The sequence below is a fragment of the Cyrtonyx montezumae genome, unplaced genomic scaffold, assembly GCF_038088225.1.
Source record: "Cyrtonyx montezumae isolate F1298 unplaced genomic scaffold, pur_monq_1.0 scaffold_24, whole genome shotgun sequence".
Taxonomy (NCBI): Eukaryota; Metazoa; Chordata; class Aves; order Galliformes; family Odontophoridae; genus Cyrtonyx; species Cyrtonyx montezumae.
The window spans coordinates 5,416,816-5,430,989 of NW_027071981.1; the positions used below are offsets into that span (position 1 = coordinate 5,416,816).

The following is a 14,174-nucleotide window of genomic DNA, read 5'->3' on the forward strand; positions in this document are numbered from 1 at the left end:
AATATCTAATTATGATACAGGTCAGAAGCCCCAGAGTTTAAGTGCAGATCTAGGTATCAGTTTGGAGGTAAGGAGGATCTGTTTTCAGTATGTGCTACAGATTTGCTTTAAGGTGTCATTCTCTTCTGACTTGATTTCCATAAGAAAAGATGCATAATATCCATTCTATGGTGAGGCTCCATGTGGAGTACCCATAATGTATGTAAAGCAAATTGGCATCTTTAGAAAGAAAATGCATGATGTTAGAAACAGAGCTGCTACAGATGATGCTTTCTGACTGGAAATGTGCTTGGGCATTACAACAAATTCACACGTTTACAAGTGTCTTCTCACTCAGGATGTGTCAAGGGTTTGCTTCAGCAAAGAGAAAATTTTACCTGACAGTTACGTCTTCCCATATGAACCAAACTGAACAGGTTTTTCTCCAAGTGATATTTTTTCATGGTCTCTGCTTATCTGGAGACTTGTTTCATGAAGTAAACTAACTTTAAATCAACAGAATTAGAGGAATGTTTAGCCTTGGAGCAGTTCTGTTCCCTTGGGATGTATCAGATAGTATATTCATTGCTTGTATGGGAGCAGCAACCATACTAATAGCAGGATGAAGGAAGGTGATATAAAGGTGCACTCTGTAGTATTTGTGTAGGACCAATGAACTACTGTGGAGCAGGAAGAATAGTCCTTTGATATAGGAGTGCCCAGGATTTTAAGGAAGACTAAAGTAATAAATGATCAAATTATGGGAGAGAGAAAATTATTAAATTAGAAGATCCAGTAAGCATCACTCTTCTTTGTACTGCATAAATGTATTCAAAAGCCACTCTCAATGCTGAATAGTCTGCAGTCTTAAAAATGAGCTACACCTGATTCCCATTTAAATTAAAACAATTTTACGCCGCAGAGACTGCAAATACAACTTAAATGTACTTTGGGTCTCCTGTATCAGCTGAAAGATCGGTGATGTCCTTAGTTATAAAAGAAAATAACTCCCTGAAAAGCTTTTTAGTGTTGAGGAGGATGAACAAGGTCTCTTTTTTTCAAACATAATGTTTTAAGAAGTTTATTTGCAGTAATTGGCCAAGGGATGTAAGAGAAGAGGGAGCTGCTATTTACTGCACCTAATCTGGCAGCTAAGAAGGGAGAGTGTGCAGTCGATGAAGTGCCCTACATGCATGGGGCCTAATTCTTTTCTCTGTCACTAGACAAGCTGTTGTTTACACCTGCACATAGATGTGGTTCCTCTGATTGATTTCTGTGGCTTGATGTAACTGCTGAGACAGCAAAGTTGAAAAAGATGCCCAAATGCTGCTGATAAAATGTCCCTGCAGTTTGCACTCTGATCGTCTGGTGAGACTCACCTGTTGCATCCCATTTCCAGGGAATTTCATTCTCACAGCGATCTTGATTTTGTAACTGGGATAGCTGTCCTGCTGTCTTGCAAAGAGATGCTTGAAATATAAATTACTTTGTCTTTTCCGTTATCATACACCATAAAGTGTAATGTTTTGTTGGGAAATGGCTGCAGGAGCAGGGAAGTCACGGTGATATGTACGAGCACAGTTTGCACTGCAGCACAGACTATATGCTCATGGAAAAGTATTAGATGTTGATAGGAGGTCATGATGCTCCTGGGCCAAGTGACAAACAACTCAAAGCGGACATGAACTGCTTCAGCTGAGCAACTCAAGTTGCCAAGATGTCTATGGGAAACTTCTATGATTATGTTATTCACCCTGCTTTCAGTGAAGAAGGCTTCACAGGGTTGCTGATAATTGTAACTATAGGTATTTTTAGAATAAGCTGTCCTTGGTAGTCTAGTCTGTTTAGCTTTCCTTTGGGCTCTGTGTTATGCGCTGGCCACGCTGATACGGCGCTCAGGGGAAAGTACACTGTGTGAACCTAGAGAAAAGCAGAAGCAGGAGATGGTCTTTGGCGAGTGGGAGAGGAAAAGTGCACTTTGAACAGGGGACGCCCTGCCAGCACTGCCTTTCACACCCGCCGCCGACGCATTCCTGTTTGGGTTTCTTAGGATTAGGATGATAACAAGAGTTACCTCCCTCAGGATGGTTTCTCACTGCTGTTAATTGTTGGGAACTGCTCAAAGTTGTTTTTCTCTGAGGCTCTCAGCCAATGATTGTGTGCTATTCTCGGTACGCCCCTGTCTTAAACACTATAAGAATAAGGCTGTCCGGGTAATAAAAAAAAGCCTGATCATTCATGTATTGAGTCCTGTCGTGCTCCCCGCCCGAGAGCAATCCACTCGGACCCTGATATCCGCAGCAATTGGCGCCCGAACAAACGGAGGATTGACTCGGAACCAGGCGGACGGAGAGCACCAGCGTCGCATTGCCGAGCTGGGGGGCGATTTCGCCTAGACCGACCACGAGGGGTCTGCACGGATCCGGAGGGCACAGAAGTGGAGCTCCAGCACATCCCAGAGTGGGCACTGCGTGCAGCGGTGGGACGCGAGTTGCAGTGCACCATGGATTTTTTCAGAGCTTCTTAGCAAAGCAGGAGGTAGATTCTAGCACTATTAAGCAGGTGCCGGGGTTAATAGCCTTTAGTGAAGCAGAGGGATTGTTTGCTTGTTCAGACGGGTTCTTTGGGGACAAAGAGTGGCGCAGGCTCGGGGATATTCTCTGGTATAAGGTTATTAAAGGGGCAAAGAAATTGATGAAGCCATGGCGGAATGTAATAGATTGCATTAAGAAGTATAAAACAGAAAAACAGGTAGAGGCTCCGGCTTCACGCCAGCTGGAAGCCTTGGGTCCTGACGCAGGCCGCAATAAGCCCGGGGTCGACTATATACCAACACCCCACGTAGGCGGCCCTGTGCCAGTACACCGTGGCGGTGCCTTGGGAGACGGGTCGGTAGCGGCCCCTCCCCAGGATGGCCTTTGCCATGATGATGACGATGATGGGCCCGATTTGTTTCCACCGGACCCTGACAGCGGCAACAGCCAGGAGCCGGGAGCTGCACCCCCTCCCACTCCCCCCTCTATCCCCCCCTCCGCGCCTGTTGGCGGGGGATCTGGCTCGACAGTGGCTGCTTCACCCCCCACTGTCGTTCGCGGCCCGCGCCCCTCGCAGCTAAACTGGTCAGCAGTGGCCAGAGAGGCTATGGGTGCTGGGGATATGGGGATGATGGAGGCGATGAGTCAGGCATTCCCGGTCCTATATGAGCACGGGAATGATGGAGGCTGGCAGGGGGACTATGCCCCGATAGGTTGGAAAACCCTTTCCCAACTAAGAGCTACGGTCAATGATAGTGGCTTACACGGGGAGCCCACTAAACAGATATTAAATTATATTTGGGGGATTAGTGTGCTTGTTCCGGAGGATATCAAGGTGATAGTACGTATGATAATGAGCCAGTCAGAGCAGTTGTTATGGCAGGCCCATTGGCAGAGACTGTGTGAAATTAGTGCTAACACCCCGCGGGCTGACACCGACCCTTTGTTCGGAGTAATAGCCCAGCAATTAATGGGTACGGGGCCATTCGCCACTCCCGGAATACAAATGCAAATGGAACCTGATGTGTGTTTAGAAGGTATGCGGCTCGCGCGGCAGGCAATGGAGATGGTTAAGATATCTGCACCAACTCCTTCATACATGTCCCTAAAGCAGGGCCGTGAGGAGTCTTTTGCCAGTTTTATAGATAGAGTAACAGATGCTATTGATCGAGCTGATGTTCCAGATTGGATGAAGCAGGCATTACTTCGTCAGTGCGCAATGGAGAACTGTAACTCCTCCACTAGATCCATATTAATTACTCTTCCTATGGATGCTACTATTGAAATGATGTTAGAGCGCATGAGTAGGGTGCCCGTAGGACCACAGGCACTGCTGGTGGAAGCAGTGCGGGAGTTGGGGGGTAAGCTGCTAGAAGCACAGACTCAAGCCTTAGCCGCTTTAGCACCACTGACAGACCGAGACGGAGCCAGAGTCTTAACTGTTTCCGATGCGGAAAGGCAGGACACATGAAAAGGGAGTGTAGGGCTAGGGTCTGGTGCGACAACTGCAACTCCGCAACCCATAGCACCCTAGCGTGCCGCTAGTCGGGAAACTCCCAGCTGAGCGCAAAGGGCCGTCGCGCGCTGACGACAGTGACGGCTCCAGTGATCAGCTCCCCGGGGAGGGTACCCCCCTCTCCGAGCCAGCAGCACCTGATAACAGCCACCAGCATGCATTCACAAGGGCCTCCGACTTGCAACCGGCAACAAAAGAAGCTTCGGCTTGGACGTGGCAACCGCAGTAGACGTAACTCTCTTTGACAGCCGACCCACTCGGATAGCTACAACAACTCGGGGTCCATTGGTTATATCTGGAACAACTGTGGGTGCTCTCCTGATTGGACATTCTTCTACTGGACTTCGTGGAGTAACTGTTTTACCGGGACTTATCGATGCTGACCTTAATGGAACTGTACAAATAGTGGCATAGATGCAATTTCCACCTATTCAGATTCCAGCTTGCTCAGTTAGTGCCACTACTTGTCTTGACGCAGGACTTGCAGCCTCTCACTTCGGCAGATCTGAGTGAGAGTGGCTTTGGAGCCACCAGAGAACTGGTGCTACTTACAATGCCGATAAAATATTTTGGTCAAATCATCTCAACACGGGCTGTCAACCACCGTGATCCATCTCTCCCTATAGACATCACCATATTTCCATGGTGCACTGCAACCCGTGTCCCACCGCTGCACGCAGTGCCCACTCTGGGATGTGCTGGAGCTCCACTTCTGTTGGAGTTGAATGTTTCCTTCTCTGGTTAGTATAACAAGCTGTTTTTCTTTTGTTTGGAAACACCTTAGGATTTCAGAAATGCTTCTGCTCTGGTTTTTGTGGTTTTTTTAGCACTAAAAAATAAATAAGAACAGCATTCCTAGAATAGCCAGCACCTGTGATAGTGCATTTCTTGATATGACCCTCATGCCTAATTGAGGAGAGAGTTGAGAAATGAGTCAGTTTGCTCTTGAAAGCTGCGCGCTGCATGTCTTGATATTCAGGGCTTTTTCTCTGTCTCACTCTTTCCCCTCATAAATCCTATTCTGAGGAAAAAAGAAGTGTTATCTAAAGGGCACAATCCTATGAAAATTTGTTTTACCAGATTGATATTATCCTTCCTGGGCCTTCTATATGGGCATTCATTTTACATTGCAGCCTAGACAATTCACCTGCATTTCAAAGTAGAATCTAGAGGAGCAGTATTGATTGCTTAGTTGAGCAGGTTGAATATGATCTGGAGCCTCCTCTTACACATTGATTCCTTGTCTCTTTACTCACTGCTTCCTGAATGTCACTGAACTGTGAGAGACCTGCTAAATGGACAAAAATATTGATTCCTTTTCCCATTCTTTATTTTTGAAAGCTCCTTATTTACCAAGCACTGAACTAGTATCAGGAAAATGAAAGGCCACAAAGTAAGGCAGAAGCAAGTCAGTTCTGACATTATTTTATTTATTTATTTATTTTAATATGAATTTGCTTGACACGTGAGTTCTTTACATTATGTTTCCGTCAAAAAAAGGTTAATTGCCTAAGTGGAACCTCTGAGTTGAAGCTGTTTACTTTCATGTCTTACTGTTGTCTGATTGACACTGAACTCTATGGTAGTTTCCTAAATGGCCATACCTCTAACAGTATGATTTTTCTGTGAGAAGTTAAAGACCAGCCCCAGCTATGCTACATTTACTGTGCAAGGCACAGTCAGGCTGTGCAAGAAACAGTCTTTCTTCAGAGTTCAACAGCGGTAATATTTTACCCTTGTTTTATTTTACTGGGAGCATGACATTCTTTCAATATTGTGTCCAGAGAGTGGAAACAAAAGTTCAAAAGGCACAAGATGAAGCCAGGGAAAACTGAGTGGATATCTCAAGAGGGATGGCTGGAGGCAGTCCCAGTGTCCAGAAGGCTTGAAATCCACTGATGGTCTACATACAGTTAGATGTGTTTTAGCAGTCAAGTGGGGCTCATTAGAGAAAGTGGAAAACTGTGACTGGTACAGAACATCCCAGTTTAATAAGCAAGAAAAATCAGCAGGACCTCGATACTTAGTGACATTGGTTCAGCTAGCAGCATTTGTTTATTTATTTATTTTAAGAAGCAAGATATACAAATAAAGGGCAAGAACAATGAAAGATGGATGCATTCTGTAGAGAGTGGGACATTTGCTAGCATTCAAAGCAATTCTCATGCTTCTATGCTAGTCATTAAATAGACATTTTAAGATTTATGAAATGAAGGAGTAATACTAGGAGTAATACAAGAATGTAATGGAGCAAGATACATTTTTCCTTTCATGAAACCATCCAAGTCAAAACCAATTTAATTCCTGTGTCTTTTGCTTCAAAATCACATGTATACTTGTGTTGATAAACTTTGCCATTCAACAGCTGCTGTTATCTTTGTTGTAGCTGTTCTGACCGTACCTACCAAGGATGGGCAGGATAGCTGGAGAAAAGAGTCCTCATACAGAGAACTCCCCACGGACTGATGAATGTTGGTAGAGAGGGCACTTTGAGACTCTTGTATGAATAATGCACCAGAGACACCTGTAGTTACCAAGAGAGATTTGTTCATATATATGGAGACTCATGAGAATTTCTGGAATAATTAGCTTGCTTGAGAGGAGTAGTTTTCATTTAGTTAGTAAATACTGGGTGATTAGTAACACACTTGAGCTCCCTGACATCCCTTCTTACTCTTTCTGGGCCTCAAAACAGGCTCAAAAGATTTAAAATCAAGAGGATAAATACAACAGTGTCAAAATAAATGGCATCAATTTTCTGCATGTGGACAAAGTCTCCTACCCTTACCACCTCAGGTTATTAATTCAGTAGCAGAAGTCAGGAATCCCCTTTGCCAACTGTAAATAGCATCATAGATTAATCATAAATGAATGTAGGGAAGAATGGTAAAATGGGGGAAGAGCTCAGCTGCCAGCTCAAGTGAATTTCTGGTGCCAGGTGGAGCAGCTCTTAGATCAGGTAGTACTTGCCTTCCAGCTACCTGCTCTTGACTGTTACAAACTTGATTGCTGATAGTACTTCTGGAGGCACTCATACAAGCCGTAATTAGTTGAAGATAGTCCCTCTTTACTTTGGGATGAGTTTGAGAAGATAGATTGATAAATTCATAGAATTGAAGCTGTTATACTGGAAAAAAATTGCTACATTAACTAGCTATGCTTGGAGACCAATCTCTTTTGTTAATACTCGGAGAAAATAATAGTTTTTTTCATGGACTGGAGGCAGCTATTTAAAAGGCTAAATCCTTGTGAGGATGCAGAAGATGGGAAAAGATTACTGAAGATTTGTCTTTAAACATCCAGTTTTAGTGTTTGATTGATATCTTGGTATTTACAGGAATACATACCAACCTGGAAATAGCAGCAGGAACACTTTGCTATTGGTGCTCTGCACTTTCCTCTTTATAGTTAGCAGGCATTTTCATTGCCAGGAGTGAAGTGCAATTTGAAGAAAAAAGGCTGAGTTTTTTAAGCTGAGAATGGCTGAAATCCTGTCTGTGCATTGGAGCCCTGGTACTGCTGCTTTGTCCTCTGGAGTGTCTTCAGCCACATCCAGCTCCTGTAACTGTATGTCAGGGCACAACTTCCCATTGCTTACAGCAGAATCAACCATTAGGTTGATGTGTGTTGTAAGACATCACGCTCTCTGAATTTCAGAATAGTCCCTGTTTGTCAGGGTGCCAAGGCCTTGAAAGTCTGGCTGATTGAGAATGGGTAATACACCATAACCTGGGAGCCACACGTAGTCACATCCACTCCCCGGGGGGCCCCCACTGACATTTAAAAGTCATTTGGTTTTGTTCGGTTCATGACTTCAGTTACACAGTTACAGTTCAAGTAGGTCTGTACTTTCTTTTCTCTAGCGATGGTCAGTGTTACTCTTTTTACTTTGTAGTGGAAAGTCTCAAAAAAACTTTATTAGTTTTGGGCTTTAGGAAAAATGTGGAAGAAAGTTAAGTGGGTATTCTTCAGACATCTTCCGAGCTTCTTATCAGAAAAGAGCTGTTGGACAGTGCAGATGATGCATGTACTCTGTGAATGAGATCAGTACTTCCCTTTCTTTACATGGAAGGAGCAGATAGTAAAATTAAATGTTTTAATCTGTGTTTACTTAGAAATCAAAGGTGAAAACTACACAGCTATGAGGGACTGGGATCAGAGAGCAAATGACATTTGCAGCCAAGGCCCTGGACAAGGTGCTATAGATGCTTCATATCCTTTTTGAAGGCTATTAAGTGTGCAGATCACACAGATTCACTTGAATTTTTCTGCCTCCATCTTTTGTTGTTGTCATTTTTCTTTGATAGCAGCAGTCAGGACTGCTCTCCAGTAGATGGAGGTGGTTTGCTGGATGATGCCTTCAAGTATGTGGGCATACTCTTGCAAGCCACCTTAACAGGAGGCTGATCCTCTGCACAATTTGTAGGGCTTAAGGCTAACCATCGGCCAGACTTCTTAAAAACAAACGTGGGCAACTGGCTTTCAACCTCTTTCTTTGCCTTCAGCAGCAGACCTATGTTGACAATAGGCTTTAGGAAAAAAAGATCCACCACTTTATTGGGTTGATAATCTTACTGCTGTGGTTTTTTTTGAAAGCCATGCAAGTCATGCTTACTAGATGTCATCACTGGGACTTTCTTTTTCCTTTGACCTGAATTCTCCTTTTTGTACTTGATTCTTGAGGTTGGGGGTTGCATGTGCTGTTCTACTTTTTTATACCCGCTGGTATAATTTAGAAAATCTGTCATTTGTGCTCAATATAACAGAGTCGTTTAACTGCAGAAACTCAACAGTATAATTAACCCTGTTCCTTCAAAATGAGGAGCTGATGGTCTTGGCATTCATGGGAGCATAGAGCATAGTTAGAATGCTGTGGTTTCTGGCCTTCCCGGAGCAGTACTGCAGTCAATTGATTATTTTGTTAATTTGTTCTGCATCAGTATCCTGCTGTTTTATTATCATACAAGTGGCTTTATGCACCATGCGTAAGTACATTAAAAATCGATACTTGAACCTCTCTCCCAACATCCTTGGACTGTACCTTCTTTGCTACCTCACCTTCTTTTTCTGATAATGACACAGTAACTTTTGCGTGATCTAGACACATGCTAATAAAATATGTGTTCAGATTTTGCTGACTTCTTAGTCCTTTATTAGAATGAGGAAGAAAAAAAAGCGTATTAAGAATGAAGTAAACAAAAGCTGTTATTGCTGACAAACCTAAACTTGAGACAGTAAAAAATGGGCTCATTTTGGAAGGAAGTCTTGTTCCTTCATTAATTTCTAGTAAAGTGTCATGCTTAACAGGCTCAAATCCTTTAGAGATGCAATTATCAAAAGTCTCTCTTACAAACACTGTTTTTCCTGCTTCGCTTAGATAAGTATTTAGAAGATGGTATGAGGGTGCATTATGGACTTCTTTGTGGGCTGGATTCCAAGTCTGAACATAACAGAAGTACACAGGATTATTAGTGATTTTGCACCATTTCTCACGCAATGATGTGATCCCAAGTTCTCTCTTTTATGTATTTTTAAAACTTATTACCTGCAACATGGTACTTAAAGTATTTATGTCACAGATATCATAGGGAAGTCTGATTGTTAAGAAATCCTTCAGATAGATGTAAAATAAGATGTGCTTCTTTTTCAGATTTGGACTTGGTCAAGCTTACAGCTGAGGAAAAATGCTATTTTTCTGATAGATATACCAGAAATATATATACAATAGATAGATATACCAGTCCATGTAAAATACTCAGAAACTAGCTTGCTAAGAGTGGTCCTAGTTCAGAGGTTTGCATGTATTTCTGCTTCTCAGGGAATTACAATATCATGTAATACAATAAAGGAAACAAATTATATTTTATTATAAATACATAACAAAACAGATGAATGAGATGATCCTAATGAGTGAAGCCAGCCTGTGCTGTTTCTGCAAATTGCTCCTCACTTTCTTCAGCCTGTCTTAAAGAAAAGCCAAGGCTCCAAAACATTGCTTTTTAATTCGTAGAATTCTTTTTGTACTAAATCCTAATTCAATGCCTTAATGCAGCAGGTCCTGCAGAGCCAGCAAGCTTGTGTGGGAGCATAAAGGCATGAATCTTTTTCTCTGGCATCCCTCTAACTGAGAGTTGACTTCTGTTCATAATTATTTAATGTGGTGACAGTTCGAGGTTTGCAATTGCAAGCATGGAGGCATGGGTAGTAACAGAGGAAGACATAATGACAGGTGATTGCTCTGTTGTCTCCATGGCATCACTCACTGAGCCTTATCTTAGAGGTATCAAACAGTGTGTCTTATACCTTTCTGAATCCAGATACACCTGGTATGGTTCCTCCTTAGTTACTGTCACCTTTTCAGCTTATTTTGTATTAATTTTGCACATTCTTTTCAATCTGCTCTGCTTTTAGTGAACCTGAACAAGTAATTGAGATACACATAAATGAGAGCACCTACCCATTCAGTATTTTATCATTTTGTACCTCTAGTTAAGGAATTGCAATTCATAAAAGTAGTTTTTTAGAAACATTGACACTGCATCTTCAGGACAGATCAGTACTTTCTGGTATCCTCTTTCTGAGTGCATCAGGTATGCCTCATCCTGCTCACTATGAAGTGGCATTATGTTCTCAAGGTTATAATGAAGCAATATAGCTGTGAGGAAAATAGCTTTTAGCCCCAGTTAGTTAGATCCCAGTTTCATCTTGGTCACAGGCATCTCGCTGAGCCCTATTCTTTGAGGCTTGTGCTTTAATTAACAGAGATCGAAGTGCATCTTCAAGAATGACTCAACTCCTTTAAGGCCTGATTTGGCCTTTGGAGGAATTTCTCCTCTGTTGAATTTTGACTGTCAGTATATGAGTTACTGTGACACATCAAGGGTAACATCTCCTTAATCAGAAATGGAAAAGCCACACTTGTAGAAATGGCTACTTAAGTTATGATGTTTTCTTAATAACCACGGATTGTTTTGGTGTTGCTTTGGGGTTTTTAAATTGTTTTTCTTTTAAAGAAAATGCCTAAGAAAATGTTTGTTTCTTTGCTACCTTGTTTCTGCATCTCAAAGTTAACTCAGTGCATAGTTTTAAGCTTTCCTCTTTGATTAAGAGGAATTGGATATATATATATATATGTATTTTTTTAGATGAAATATTTGGACTATTATGTGATCTTGGTTCTATATGTTAAGATAAATGTTAACACATTGTAACCACGATTAGAACCATTCAGTTGTCTCCTTTTACATGGGTGCAAATAAGATGATTATTATGACATCTGTAGTTTCTGCCTCCAAAGATGCGTGTGTGTCTAACTTTTCTTGCTTTTTATAGTGCATAGGTACATATTTTAGTGGATTTCCTGTTTATAAAGAAAAGGATCTCAAACTGAGGCAACTTGTTTTCCACTATTTTCACGTCTTACGCTTTAGCTAGTTTGGTCTATTTATTTAGTGGCCATTTTGCCATCTAGCGCTGTTCAAGAAGCGTTTAGATGAGGTGCTAAAGGACTTAATTTAGTAGTTGGGTAGAGATAGTGATAGGAGGATGGTTGGACTAGATGATCTTATAGGTCCTTTCCAACCTTATGAACTTATGAACTAGTTTTTCTTGCCAATGTGTTTATTTATCACTTATTTATAACAAAGATGATCCCTGAAAGTGCATTTCTCTCTGCATTTCCAAGAACCTCAGGAATACAATGAGAGCACATAGCCCCAGATACTTTTCTCCCAGCAAATCTCACTAGCAGGAAAGGCTATTTAGTACTCTGAAAATACCCTAGAGAAGTCTGAAAAACGTGTGACAGACCTGCATCCTCCTTTTACCAAATGCAGCTTGGAACTTTCACAATGGGAATTAGTTACAGAATTTTATCATCTAATAATGAAAAAAATTTGATTCTGATGGCTAAGAGGAAGAAAAGTATGGCAATATGGTCCATATCAGTAATGTCAGAGTTCCTCCAGATAGGACACTTTTGAGTGTATCTTTTCTGTATAACCATCTTCCCCAGAATTATATTCTTCCTTGAGCTCTCATTACAAAATTTGACCGAAATCTTCCCAAGGTTGCTGAAGAGTGGTACAGACACAAATAATGTGATTTAATAACCCTTATGTCTCCTGAAAACGTAGCCAAAAAATCTTTGTGGTGAAGAACATTGAACTAAAGATGTAAAAATTAATCCCTCCAGGTCAAGAGGGCTGTGCAACAGGAAGGCTTCAGCAGGAGAAAGAGAGGATATAGAGACATCAACGATATTGACATCAACATGAATGATCCTCTATTTGCAAAGCAGTGGTACTTGGTAAGTTCTGAAATAAAATCACAATAAGCATAACTAAATAACTGGTATTTGAATTACTCCGTGCTGCTACAAAGTGTTGCAAGAGTTCTTTCCAGTTATCTTACAAGAGCTTGGGAATGGATCCAAGGCTCTGTGTGTGTTTTTAACTGAACCTCTTTTATGCTGGGAAGACCCAGCAAATTTCAAGAGCTACATTTCATTTCAGTCAATAAAAAGATCCTTAGAAGGCTTGAAAGAGGAACTCTATTGGTGTCCTGTGGGCATTACTGGTGTGCTGATGTGACTCCTAAAACTGCATATGAATCATGCCTTTGTTTGAGCTGTTGCCACGTAAAACACTGCTATAGAATTATAACAAAAAGTTCCAGTGTACTTGATAGAAAAAGTTGAGGTTCTTCTTTTGGAAATCTGAATACTGCTTAATTGGTTTCCTTCTATCAAAAACAGAGCGGTTGAAAACTGATGAATTTTGACTTTTAAGTTAATGACAAAGTAATTAATATTTTACTGAACTGTTTATTTTTAATGTGTCATTTTATAGGGAGAAGTTTTTAGTCTTGAAATAAGGTATTTTTTTTTACATAGACATAGCTAAGAAAGATGTCTTTCTATTAAAAACTTGATTAAGTCATTTTACGCAATTTTAACAGTGCAACATAGTTTTGTAAATGCAGTACTGTTGTTTTCACTTAAGTTGACTCTTTTTGTTTATGAATAGTATTTCTCAATCTCTTCCCATTAATGCATTTTGTGTGTTTAGTGGATCTGTCAAATATGTCTTTTTTTTTTTTTTCATGAGACAGGAGTTGCTAGATGAATTGAGGGCGTGTTAGCATATCTGGGACTTCACCTTTGCTAAAATGATAAAATGAAATGTAGATTAATTCACTTCTTTGTGGTACTTCAATCAGAATATCACAGTGATAACAATAACCATTTTTTTTAAATCAAGATATACATTTAGATTTTAGATTATAAAGTGAACAAAAATGCATTTTATGAGAAATGTATTTGACATAAAGTTGAATAGTTCTGCATCTGGAATAGCAAAATTCATATTATGTCTACCATGGAAATTTTTGAATGAGATTGGTAAGCATGCTGTCTGCCTGAAGACAGAGAAGGCATTGCCCTTACCTCAGGAATCATACCCACATAGAGTTTTGGAAAGGACCCATAAAATTCACCTAGTGGTCATTCATGCTCAAAGCAGACCTAACTTTTTAATCAAAAAAGTCATTTCCATGGGACTGAATTTCAGCAGCTCAGTGCTTTCCATAAAAACTGTTGCAATTACCTGTTCATTAACTCCATATTATCTACTGGTGTGACTTTTGTTAGCTTAACAAACTACACTGATACTCTTGAGAAGAAAAACGTTGCTTTGGGTTGAAAAGATTCAGTGTTTAACCACATCTTAAAAACCACAAAGAGGTGAATTTACCACCATTGCTCTTTTTTAAAACTTAAGTCAGTAGATATGGTTACAGAGTAGTACTCCAAAGCAGTTGGGATTTATTTTCCATATCAAAGACATAAAGACAGAATCAGTAGCTGTGGAAGTGTGTCTATCAAGTAAGAGGAGCTGTTTTTCTTTTTCACTGATCTGTTAGATCAACACTGGTCAAGCGGATGGGACTCCTGGACTTGACCTTAACGTAGCTGAAGCATGGGAACTGGGATACACGGGAAAAGGAGTTACCATAGGAATTATGGATGATGGTGAGTGAAGACTGCTTGCTAATTTAATATTTTGTAAGTAGCTTTTTCCCATGCAATCAAAGTTAAAAAAAAAAATTAAAAAGTAATAATGGGTTGCTTATAGTACTGAGACTAC

At 40.9% G+C, this 14,174-nt stretch overlaps 1 protein-coding gene across 1 annotated transcript in view; it reads left to right on the forward strand.

The window, feature by feature from the left end:
* Positions 1-14,174, forward strand: part of PCSK2 (proprotein convertase subtilisin/kexin type 2) — a 104,552-nt gene that overhangs the window by 36,388 nt on the left and 53,990 nt on the right. The window contains exons 3-4 of the mRNA XM_065739540.1: positions 12,224-12,337; positions 13,951-14,059. Of these exons, the coding sequence (XP_065595612.1) occupies positions 12,224-12,337; positions 13,951-14,059 (223 nt within the window). The remainder of the gene's footprint in view (positions 1-12,223; positions 12,338-13,950; positions 14,060-14,174) is intronic.